Source organism: Phaenicophaeus curvirostris, chromosome 11, assembly GCF_032191515.1.
Source record: "Phaenicophaeus curvirostris isolate KB17595 chromosome 11, BPBGC_Pcur_1.0, whole genome shotgun sequence".
NCBI classification, from domain to species: domain Eukaryota; kingdom Metazoa; phylum Chordata; class Aves; order Cuculiformes; family Cuculidae; genus Phaenicophaeus; species Phaenicophaeus curvirostris.
In genome coordinates this window covers 18670754-18683445 of record NC_091402.1, presented here as the reverse complement: position 1 = coordinate 18683445, position 12692 = coordinate 18670754, and the positions used below count along the sequence as shown (strand labels likewise).

General features: G+C 35.5%; 1 protein-coding gene across 5 annotated transcripts in view; it reads right to left on the bottom strand.

Annotated features, from left to right (window-relative positions):
- Positions 1-2143: 2143 nt before the first annotated feature.
- The window catches only part of ARHGEF3 (Rho guanine nucleotide exchange factor 3), a 96709-nt gene continuing 86160 nt past the window's right edge, over positions 2144-12692 (bottom strand). For all 5 annotated transcript variants that reach the window (XM_069865928.1, XM_069865931.1, XM_069865929.1 and 2 more), the window contains 8 exons: positions 11662-11832; positions 9865-9927; positions 9568-9664; positions 9390-9466; positions 8222-8479; positions 6529-6699; positions 5371-5557; positions 2144-4419 (listed from right to left, as the gene is read on the bottom strand). In XM_069865928.1, the coding sequence (XP_069722029.1) occupies positions 4073-4419; positions 5371-5557; positions 6529-6699; positions 8222-8479; positions 9390-9466; positions 9568-9664; positions 9865-9927; positions 11662-11832 (1371 nt within the window). In that variant the 3' untranslated portion in view covers positions 2144-4072. The remainder of the gene's footprint in view (positions 4420-5370; positions 5558-6528; positions 6700-8221; positions 8480-9389; positions 9467-9567; positions 9665-9864; positions 9928-11661; positions 11833-12692) is intronic.

Below are 12692 nucleotides of genomic sequence, written 5' to 3'. Positions count from 1 at the left end.
GATGTAGTCTTGACTTGTCTCTATAAAGCTAGGTGTTAGTAGCAAAAATTCACCTACTACATTTTTCTAACAAACATTTGATCCTCAAATGAGTCTGAAATATCTATTTATAATTTTTTTAACTACTGACTTTCCTTTTTATAATTGTTAATACATTTAATACCTTAAAATATTTTAAAGTAATCAAATAAGCTAAAAAAAAAAACAATTATTTCCACTAGATGGCAGTATCAACCCATAGAACAGATTACAGTATTTTAAATCAGTATTCATGAGTAAGCATTAAATATGGAAGAACTGTCCATTTTGGAATTGGAACATCACATTCAAAGGAAACAAATATTTTCAGTTTCTGGGTCTGTTAGTTCCTGGGAATCGAGACTTAAGTGCCATTGTCACCATAAAACATAAACATTCTCAAAAACAGCAGCCCAGGAGACTGGTATCTAAAAGTTTTGATGTATCTTTCAAACTCTACAAGTTGACTTGAAACCTCAACAAACCCACTTCCCACTACTGCAGAGGCATTCCTAAGGCAGTATCCCTGCTTCAAGAGGGTCATGTTGAGTAGGAGTCACCACCAAGAAATACTTTCTCTACTTTGGAGTTCAGTGCAGGGCCTCTCTTTTACCCAGATTCTGGCAATTGATTGTTTGGTACTGAGCTTCACAGACTTTAAACTAAGTGCTTCTGACATCTCATAGCAGACCCTTGTGTTCCAGGAAACAGGTCTTCATTCTTGTGTTCTTTTCACTGCTGCAGACAAAATCTAGGGAACCAAAGACCACAGATGGTTAAATTTTATTTTGTAGTCTCAGAAGACCCATACAGTTCAAGGACTTCCAAGGGCATTCTCTTTACTTACCTTTCTTTCTGTACAGGCAATCTGTGCTTTTACCTTTATTACTTCTGGTTCATCAGATCTTTCCACAAGCCAAGACTTCCCCAACTGACAGTTCTCACCAGGCATAAAAGATTATACAAGTTGATAAGATTTGCCCAAGAGGTACAAAACTGCCACATCGACTACTGACTCCTGCTCTTGAGAGAAAGATGCCTCGTCACTCACTCTTCTCTCAGACTGCGAGATCCAGAGTATGCATTCCTCAGATTTATAGGAGTTGGAACTCACCCAGCATCTGCCGTCCCCTCCTTATTTTGTCACCCTCACGGTGATCTCAGAAGCCCTCGACATCTCTGGCTCTAAACTGCTTTTTAAAAAAATTTTCTTTTTTTTTTCTCCACACTCCACTTGAACTACCTCATTACTGGAAGCGCTATACATGCAATGGAGTCACCTGAGAAATCAGAAGCAATTTCTGCATAGCAATCCCGCAGAGGCCTATGTGTACAGCGTGGCTGCAGTGTGAATGCTGGTTCACTGCTGCCACCAGGGTTGCTGTGATGAACACTTAGCCATATTTACTTACATAACTTTTCCTTTTTACTTTGCTTTCCTAATTTTACATTTAACCCACCCTTTTTCATACATTTTAGTGTCCGGGACACTCCCCAAACTCATTCTTTCAAAAGCAGTGCCATTTTAGAAGTGCTAGAAGCAAAACAAGAGATTAGAATTCTTAAAGTGGAAGTCTTATTCCTCAAGATTATTTGAAAAAAACATCATTAAGCTTTATTGGATCAAATCAGTTATTAAGTGTATGTCAGCTACAAGGTAAAACAGAAACACTTGCAATGCAGCATGTCAAACATGACACTAAGTGGGATGCTAAATGAGAGTACAGAAGTATCAGTTAATCTTATGAGATTCAGTGTCTGGTTAGTGACTTTTTACATGACCCAAAATTAATCATCACAATGCTTTGGAATAATACATGTTTGGTAGAGATGTGACCCACAAGGAATCGGGAGAAAGAAACTGATGGTAGAATATTAAGGTTTTTTTCCCTGTACTTACTAAGCTGATTAAATAATACAAAACTTGGAAGGAAGTGCTCAATAGAGTGCAGGGTCTTGTTTCTTCATTACTATTTTGTATCAAGCAAATTAGATGTAAATACATAACACTTCCACCAGAACCAAAATATAAGCATTGTTCACGTGTTAAGCCTGACTGTGTGCAGCATTAAAATCTATTTTGTAGTCTTCCCTCATAAACAACCAAACCAAATAAAAACCAAAATGGTTGAATGTAATTTATTTGAAACGCTCCCAGAAAAGTTTAAGGCTATTATTTTTTTAAAAAAACCCAAAACAATACACACATTCATTTTCTTCTCTATCTGAACACTTTACATACTTTTTGCTCTTTTTAAGCATTTTGTTGAACAGGTTTTGTGAAAATGGTTCATCATCTAATATGTTTTCCTACGCCTTTTCTTCTGCAAATTTTTCCTTTCTCTCATCTTCTCTGGCATATTCATTCAGCTCTAAATATGAAGCAGTTGAAATAAATTACAAAGCCTGAAACAGAAAAGAAAATTGACCTTTTTTTAAAAAACTATAAATACAGAAATAGGTTCTATAGGGTAAAAATGACTTTTTTTTAAAAAATAAAAACACCTTGGTTTATATTGTTTATCATTTTGTCACACTGACTTCTGTAATGCACATCAGCATGTATATATGTAAGATACTTGACATTTACTATTTTCTGTAAACTTGTAGAGCACAAGAAAAATGTTTTTGGCAATAACTTATGAGTTTTTCTACTTTTGTTGGTACAAGGACTTTGCACAGGTTATCTTGTGTAATATCAAGGATCATTTCAATTGATTAATATGCCATTTTCATGGCTTGCTATACAGCACTGGCATTCTTTCTTATACTTAGAAATAAAATATTACCCAGGGATTCCTGAAAAGTAGCAGGAAGTTGAACTGAGTGTTTTAGACTGCATTTAAGTGACTCATGTGCTCCTCATCATAATGAGATTATATCAGCCACCAGAAAACAGTAACATTTCCAATTCCAGCATGAGATTAAATGCAGTAAAAACTTTTAATTCAAAACTTGAGAAAAAATATAAAGGATGTAAGACATCCAAAAGGAAAAGTATTCCCTTTTTGTTTAAACTTTCTCTACATAATCCCATAGGGTATTTGTAGAGCACCATTTATATAAAATTGTCACTTAGTTTAAAAACCAACTACATGTAATTGTAAACAGACACTTAGAGAAAATTATATGTTTTAACATTAGTTTAGTGGTGCTTAAAACCAACAGTGGAGGTCAGTGGAGTGCAAAATGCTGAAGAGGGCCTATTCACAAGCAAAAGCTTTTTTCCATTCTTATCCTGTTTGGGATAATATATATATATATACGGCACTGAAGGCAAACTACCAGCTTATTTACAAATACCCAGTATTCTCAGCATTTCATTTAATTCAGTGCTGGCTTTAGAGGTTTGGTTGGGTTTTTTCAGTTGATTATTTTCAGCATTACATGCTTTGATAAATAAACCATAGCACTATGTTGACCACTTTAACTGAACCAGATTTTAATAAATTTGGTTGCTGGATCTTAGCATAGTGGTTCATTTTGAAAAGTTAATCCCTAAAGAGTCACTGGTTACATGGCCCGCTGTTCATAGTTCGTCTTGGTTTGATACCACGAGAGTTCAGATCGGTTACTGCAAGACGGTTTTCTTTTTTACCACAAAGCTATTTTTTCTTTCCATGCCTTTATGTAAACTTATCATCTTGATACCCATTCTGAAACTCCATTTTAAATCCACATCTTCAGCTGCCCCATTAAAGGGCAAATCAAGCACTTCAAAAATCATGAGAAGATTCTTTATGTAATGCACATATACAGTAGTTTAGAGATTCTGTTTACAGCAGGACATTGAGAATAACTGGTCAAGTACCTCTTTCATCCACCTTAGATTTTTATGGAATATAATCACAGGGCATGAGTTGCAAGAGATTCCAGCTTATACAGATTGGCAGTTACAGTACTACACTCATAGGTACGAATACAAGAAAAACTGCATTGACATTGTCACAAAAAAAAAAAATTTTAAAGGTGCTTCTCCAAATTGTTCCAGGTATGGAATGCAAATACTGTACAGGTAAGAGACAGGTTTTCTTCCACAAACTGTAAGTTTTTGTCAAACATTGGTTTCTATTTGTTTCTCATTTTCACAAGAGTTTGTCTGTTCCATACGTTCACAGTCGATGCTGATCTCGCTGGTGTCCATACTACAGTCTGACTCACAATCTGATTGGTCCATCTGCTCAAGCGTGGTCTCTCCCTGGGGTACTCTGCTTCCATTTGGCGACAAAAGAAAACGTTGTTCTGAGTTCAGCACACCAGCTTTGCCTGCACACGTAACTTTTTCTTTGGCCTGGCGGATACAGTTAAGCCACTGCTGTTTGTTGAAAGAGTCGTTGGCTTGGAGTGAGTGAGACTGGCTTTGAGATCCACTTTTGAAGCTGACTCTAAAGAAGTTTTTGACTGAAAGAGACAATACATATCAAAACACTGAATGCTTTGGCTGAATGGTTTCTATTATAAATGAGTAAATGAAAATAACAGAACCTGCAAAATCTTTGACTCAAGGCATTTTCCAGCCAATACCATACTGGACCAGAGAGAAGACCTTCCATTGCTTTGTGGGGCAAGAACACAGAACACCACAACTTCTAATGATTTCTTCTTGCTGCATTTAATAATTCTGGTTCTGCCGTACACGAGCTACCCACAAAACTTTCAGTGAACTGGCAGGATTTAAGGCTTCTCCCAGACTTTAAGGTCTCTCCTCCTACGTCTCTGCAAAACAGATTTCCAGAACCTTCACTGACTACTGTGCCTTGTATCAGCTGAAGATTGCCTCACTTCTTCCATTCACTTCACGAATAAAGTGAATACATAAAGGTTTTCAGAAGACAGGTGAGATTTCAAGGACCCTCGCAAAAGAAACAAGCATCTTTATAACATGCTTAATTAGAAGGACATTAACTCTTACCTTGTGACATTAACCTGAATAACTGCAGTCTTAAGGCTGAGCCCTACAAAAATTATCTGCCAGCTGAAAGATTTAGTTACGTAATAGCAATCAAGGTCTCCGTAAGACAAGAAAATTCATACCAGCTAGAGCTTATCTTAAGATTTCACAATAGACTTGCTTATAATTTTGTGATTTTGCCACTACATTCTTTATATTCTCCCCTACTCAATTCAGTACAAAAGCACGTGTGGAGAAATCCTATTACTGATATAGTGAACTTTGAGAAACAATCTAGAAGAAGCAAGGTACAAAATCATAAATCAGTCTGAAATAAAAATCAAGATGTTGGATGCAGATAATGTGGATTTTAGAGAAAACATTCTGATGTCTCATTGGCAGGTGTCTTAAGGTTATAATCATCCTATAAAAGTAAATAAAAAATAAAGATGTAGTCATACTTCTCTCATTGTTGCTGAACGCACCACGTATGGATCCACCCAGTCGCACCTCTCCATCTTGCAAGTCTTCTAGCACAAGCTCCCTCACTGGAATTGGTTGTCGATACAGCTGGTAGCAGAGCTGTTCATTATGGGTGATAGCTCGAGTAATCACTAAAACTTCTTCAAAGAGGAAGACATGCAGTTTCTGATAGAAATTAATAAATAATAATACATTATTTTTTTGTTAGAACATCATTAAACAAAATCTATTTAAACTGCAGTACATTATAACCTTGTGTTTTCAATAATTAAAATAGAAAAGGATTCCTCTCTTCCCACTTTTTAAAAGTCTTATGGCTCAACAGCAAATGAGTATGTAAATGTAACAATTTAAATACTGCCAAAATTATTTTTTCTGTTCTTAGTTTCTTATGGAATGAGCCTAATTAACCTTTTAGTGTTAAGGCTTCGAGATGTTGTGCATGACACTCCATGCATGCTTATACACGTTCTTCTTTCCAGCATCCACTTCAACTTTTGTCTACTGCCCATGTTACTAACAAAATAGGCAATCTTATTCATCCAGTTTTTTTCAATGAACCATCACAAGCATTCTTTTTACAACTCACATGCTGCTCACAATCAGCTTCACCACAGCTCTTGGATTTGCAGAAAATTACATTTGCTCCTAGGTGGCAAGAGTCACCTTTATAATCTTTAAATTATGTTCCTCCTCACATTTTGCAATTTCCAGTGGCTTCCAATAATAAACAAACTGAAATTTTAAATTAATTTCACTTGTTATCATTCATTAAAAATTTTTTTTCTTTTCATTGCCAGAATTTTCTTCCCAGTAATGAGTAACTGTTCTTTGCTTCTAAAGCTGACCTGGCTCTAAATCTAAATAGATGCATTATTTGCAGTTTTAACACAGGATTTTGCCGGGACTTTGTTAGGTCCCCTATAGAGACAGAGCTCTATATAAGCTTCTTGTCTCCACAGGAGGATATCTGACTGCCAACAAAAAGCGATGTGTTATATACCATAGTTAACATATGTCAACTTCCTATATATGAAAGGGCAGTGTTTCTGTTTGTATACTCCCAGCTTTTTTAGATGTCAGGAAAAATGAAGATATCTTTAAAAGCTATTTATGACAAAATATTTATTCCTTACCACTCCCCTGTTGTTCTTCAGTTCACCATGACAACATACAACACGTGAATTATCAATCAATGAATCCCTTTGGCCTTCTTCAAGATAAATAAGTCTCTCTTTGTAATACTGGCATTCAGATTCACCAGTCTTTATGTTGATTTCAGCCACTATGCCCTGAATTATATGTATCTACAGAAATACAATGAAAACACATGAACATTAATTAGAGAATCCAATATTCACAGCTATATAATCTGAACTGTAGCTACAAGAAAATAACATTTTAATTTACAGTGTATTTCTCATGGACTTTTTTGCAGACCGGTCTATAAGAGTATTAATATTTGCAACAGAATTAAGCAGACTATAGTGTACGATGACACTTTAGCTTGGGGCTTTACCATTCTTTCTAACAATGTTTTAAAAAGCTGATATTTATGTCTTTATATCAAACCTAAACAAGCAGAATTAAAATAAACAGATGTGAGAAATATAATCAGAGAAGTATTTTTGTCAGCTAAAATGTGTCAATAAATGACACAGGAAAAATCATCTGTCTTTTAAAGATTCGTTTAAAATAAGATTATAAATCTCTGAAAACTGCTGCATCGTATCAGAGAACAAGAAACAACTGTCAAGATCCTTATGCTGCAAAACATGCAATAGCCCAAAATCCTAAATTCTCAACTTATGTTCATTATGAAAGTTACCTTCTGGAAACAAGATAAATTAAATTTGTGTTTCAATCCCACTACTTGCATATATGTATAGTTTTACAACTAAAAGTAATAATTATCTTGCCTTCTAGCACTTAAAAAAACATGAAAAAGAAAGCTTTGCCTTTTCTATAAAAATACGCTCCCTATCTTGAACTTCCTTCCTCTATGCAGTCTTTAAGGGCCTTGAGATCAATTTATCCAAAACATAAAATACATCTCCTTAATTGGGCACGGGCATGTGAAGTTCTGTTGACTTTAGTCAACTCTAATAATGATTATAGGTTGCTTAAACAGATCAAATTCCTCTGTTAAACAACTGGAGGTGGAGCAGGGGAATGTGTTGATGTATATGCTCAAACAGATAATTCAAGAATCTGATGATCCCAGGAGATTTATCAGGGATCAACTTGGCTCAATGTGCTTATAGCAGATTGCCAGACAGGATGACAAATGTATCTCATAAGCCTAAAACAGTGCTAAGAGCCAACCGCATAGAGTAATTTCTGTTTCCTAAATTAACTTGGCAAATATACAGTTTATGAAATACATAACTTCAAAGATACGTGTTCTGCTGAAGTAGAATACCATGAAGCTATATAAGGCTACTGAAATATCAAGAAAAAAATCCTGATTATATTTTATTAAACAACTACAAATACAAGTACTGGGAATAAGAATTTAAAATATATTTTTTTTAAAATATTACCAGAAATTATGTAGAAGAGCAAACCTTAGAAATAAGCAGATACAATATGGACAAGGATCAGACAGGAGCTGTGGAAAATACCTCTCCACCCCCTGCTTTTTTTGGTATCACTTTGCTACTGAATTGGGATTTAACCAGGGGAGCAAGGGTTAGATATTTCATGTATTAGTTTCAGCTAACTGTATAAGTATTAGCATTTTCATGTTTTAGGTAGAATCACTCAATTCATTAATAAGCTAAAAGTGCTATTATCTCTGAAAAAAATCCAAACTCAACAGTAACTCACAGCTTCTTCAAGGTGCTGCTGATCTGAATGGTCATTTGGTGTGTGTCTCAAAATCTCTCTGAGTAGTAATGGGTATTTAACCAAACGGCTTCTTGGGATGTCAAGGAAATTCCAAAGGTCCAGTTTGCGACTAAAAGGTGACTCTAAGCAGCGCTGCAGGAAATCTTGCACTCTGTGATCTTGTTTCTTGTGATCCAGTAAAGCTTTGGCTGCTACTTGGTTGCTGCAGTAGCTATCATAGGAGTTCAGGCATGGAAGCTGAGGAAAAGAACAAATTATTCTACGGCTGAAACAGTGAACAGTTTGCTCTATACAAAGTTCATAGTGATTTAGGATGTCGGAACCCATGCTAACAATCTTTATTTCTGAAGTTTTATCCACAACTCACTGATGATAATATTTCTAACAAAGATAAAGTTTACAAAGGTCCTCTGACCACCTTGTTGTTTGCTTAAATAATTTAGCACTAGCTCATCTCTCAGTTCCTAGAGATGTCCAGTATTATTCCACTGCATTAAAAATATCCATTACTTAAGATTGAGCACTACTTAGTGCAAATGATAGTTGAAAACAGAACAATGTTATTAACAAAAGTAACAACAGCTACTTTCAATATTTATGTTGTTGGATGTTAGTGAAAGTGAAGTTACCAACATTTTCCTTTGTAAGACAGTAATAGGATCTCACTTGTACCCCTGTCTGCCTTATTGGAACAAAATTCTACAAAATCATCATCTTTGACAGCACTAACAACCACCTTAATTACCTTAAGTGGAACAGATTAACATTCAAAAATAACTGTAAGGTCCCCTTACACAATGTGACTGTTCAAACTTCATCTCCCTAGGAAACCACAATAAAAATGGGGGCAGATTTTTAAATTATCAACATTTGACTAACTCTAGTCTGACTCTTGAGTTTTATTTAAACTTTAAATACTGAACAGCAAAAGCTTTAAAAGCAACATCCTAGCTTAAATCTTTTAATGGAAAATATGCCAAAAGGAAAATATTCCATTATACTGCTAACTAGTTGCCTTACCTTTTAAAAATACTTAGAGAATATATTTTTGACACGTTTTGCAAGATATGGAAAGGACATTGTCTGATAAAAACTATGTTACAGCTCCAGACTAAAGTCCCCAAATGGATTAAAGCCTCTGCCTTACCCAACCCACAAGGATATGGCCAACATGTTCTGTTGATCCGTCAGGCTTCCTGACTTCTTGAAGTCGCCTAAGAAGATCTGATCATGATTAAAAAAAGAAGAGAAACTTCATTTAATGAACCAGATGACTATAAATCTATGTGCAGTAGAAACTCAGAGAAAGACTGTTTGAGTTTTACCTTCATGTAGAGGAATTAAAGAGTCCAATGTTCCAAAAATTTGGTTAAGCTCGTGCTCTGTCATTATGGAAAGTTTAAGCATTGGGTCATGATAAGCCTGAAAAGAAAAAAAGAGAGTTCTGTAATAATATAGCACTGGTAGCTGAAAAACTATTGACAGCATTTAAAGCTGCCTGTGAATAAAAACAGAACAATTGCTGAAGGTATTTCAAAGTTTCATAACTATATCTTAAGCTATTAATTTCATATTTAAAAAAATTAAAGCAGCACATTTTTCAGAAAGAAAAAAAAACCTACCTTTTTTGCTAACTTCAGATCTTCTATCAAGTCTTCTTCTCCCTGGGAAAGTTCAAAGATAGCCTGCAAAGAGACACAAATATTATAAAACATCTTTATTGAATCTCTGCTCAACTTGATAGTTTATATTATATTCTGAACAACTGTCTTAATGTCATGTAGCTGAATTTCTCTGCTAAATAACTGCAGAAATAAAGTAAGGCTTTCTTCCTTAGCTACAGGGTCATGTACAGTACTTTTCAAAAGACAGCTATACCAGGTTGTACATAAAATGCTTATCTGAAATAGTTACAGACATTTTTTTCCAAATGGATTTGTTTCCAGATGGGGGAGCCATCCTCAGTGCAATATTGTGACTCAAATAATCACTTGTACAACCACTTAACCACTTTACAACCATTTGCATAGGAGTTTGCTGTGTTCCATTTTAACACGTGCAGTGGTAGAAGTCCCAGGTGGTCCAGTAAGCGAAAGACAGTGGCCGCTTTTTTATTTTGGTACCAGTTCATTGTTTTGTCATGAAGGCTGAGTTCCAGTCAACTGTTGGGTGAATTCAGGTACTTCTCTTGAACATATCTGAGACTAAATGAGGCAGATTAAAAATAACTGTCACCCTAATACACTGGCTCTTCAAGATACCATTGTATTTACTTATTGTGTGATTGAATTCTAAACCAGAGTACAGTAAAATTTAACGACGCTTTTGTCAGTTAGATTAACTAACTTTACAGTCAAGGCTTTCACCCTGAATAAATAATGGAAGAATGTTTTCAGCTAATGCAGATAACCTAGCTTGATAACATGCATGCATGGAAGGCTTGCGTAGTGCGAATTAATTGACGGGGCACGCATGGAAGTGGTTCAGATATTGTGTTGAGGCATGCAGTGTAAGACCCAATATAAAGTAGAACACTCATGCAAAGCTCCTGAAGTACTGCTTGTTTATTAGGGGTCTATGACGGGTCCTGGCTTGTGTGCTAAGACAGTAATGACTGTTACACTAAGCAAACAGTTTCTACAGTTTTCAACAAGCTACCTTTGAAGTTCTCAGTTCTACAAGTTATTTCCTATTAATTCTAGTACAATGTCAAAATCTCCACGTGAAAAGCTTGATGTTACTGTTGTCTGATTTATGACTCTGGCCCTGAAATTTTCTCAGAGGGGTTGTTATAAAATTTGTTGATACTGCTAGATATTTCTGTAGAAGAAAAAAAATCTTGATTGCATGGGAGCTCTGTCCTCGGCTGCAGCATGAACTATTCAGAATTTGTCACATACAACACACTAAAACCACTAACATACTCTTTCTTTTTCTCTGGAAGATACATCTTCCAATCAGTATTTCATCTTTCTAGCACTGAAAACTTCCTCAAAGAGATTGTTTTCCATCAAGGGAAAAGACTGTGCATACAAATCACTTGATGAATTACCCTTTCCTGAAGCAGAATGCTCATCTATCATTACTAGAACAACAAAATGAAACTTTAAAGTATCAGTCATCACTACAGAAACTGCCATACAGAACATGTACACTATGCAGCCAATCACAGTACAGTATGTGTCAGTAGCTTCACATTTATTAAGGAAATATGAGTTGACTTTTAAAAAGAATATATTCATCTAATATAGCTTGACTATAGGGATAGAATTCTGCTTCCAGTAGAGGTGGTGACGTTTTTTTTTCTTTTCAGGAAAGCTTCAGGTGCCATCCTAAGGCCTAATAGCACTCCTTAACTCCACGCTTTAAAAGATTACTCTCGAACATGAAATTTCTGTTAAAAAAAAAAAAAGTCATACCTCTTGGCGCTTGATTTCCTTAGATGTAAGCATGTGATTGACACAAACATCAAAGGTTTCACTCCATAGTTTGCTGTCTCTCCGCTTGGTGTTTGCAGGCGGCATATTTCGAGACCATGGTCGTGGACTGAGCAGATCTGGGCGGCTGTCACTACGGAAACTGATAGAACGCTAGAAATATACAGAAGAAGAGGTTTTTAGTGTCAGAACAATTTTACATTACATATTTTTTATCCTAAGGAATTTGTATACATAGTTCAGTAGAACAAACAAAAGTGATCCTACTACCTTCACTGTGACTTAACAGCAAAGTTTAGTACTGGGATTGTATGAGAAATTACATCTTTATGGAAGGGCAGTACTTCCATTCCTGCAGTGAACTATGTCCATGTCCTGTTCTCACCATGTTTAAAACTGTACAACGCATTCCTACACCATGCAACAAGAATGAACGACAGTGATAAAAGCAGAATGGTACAACATACTAACAACATACTAACACAACTGATCAAATACAAAGTTTTAATTCAGTAAAAGAAATTAGTAAAAGGAATTAGCCGTGCATTACAGGTATCAGCCTCATTAGAGCTCTAATACTTAAAAATGTAGAACGAATGCAAATTTTAGAGACAAAACTAGTATGAATATTTTATTAGTTCATTTTAGAAGAAAGATTCAATTGTTACACAGATACTCTGGAAAGCTAGGAAAGCAAAATCTGGTAGAGAAACTCATCTTGTGTATCGCCTGAAAGTCAACAGAACTGTTCAGGTTTGTTTATTTTTTCGGGGGGCGAGATTGTTCAAAGATGTCCATACTGAGAAACAATAGATCCTACCTTAAGCACATCAGCCAAAAAGGTACATTACATTAAAGACACATTAATGGTTTAAGAAACAAATGTTTTCTCATTTGGGCAGGAATAGCATTCATAAAGTGAGATTGCCCTTGAAAACTTTCCCTCTTAGCTTAGCAAGTGTCTCGCTACCTGGTGGTAAAACTTTTTTTCTTTGTAAACCGTTAGAATCATG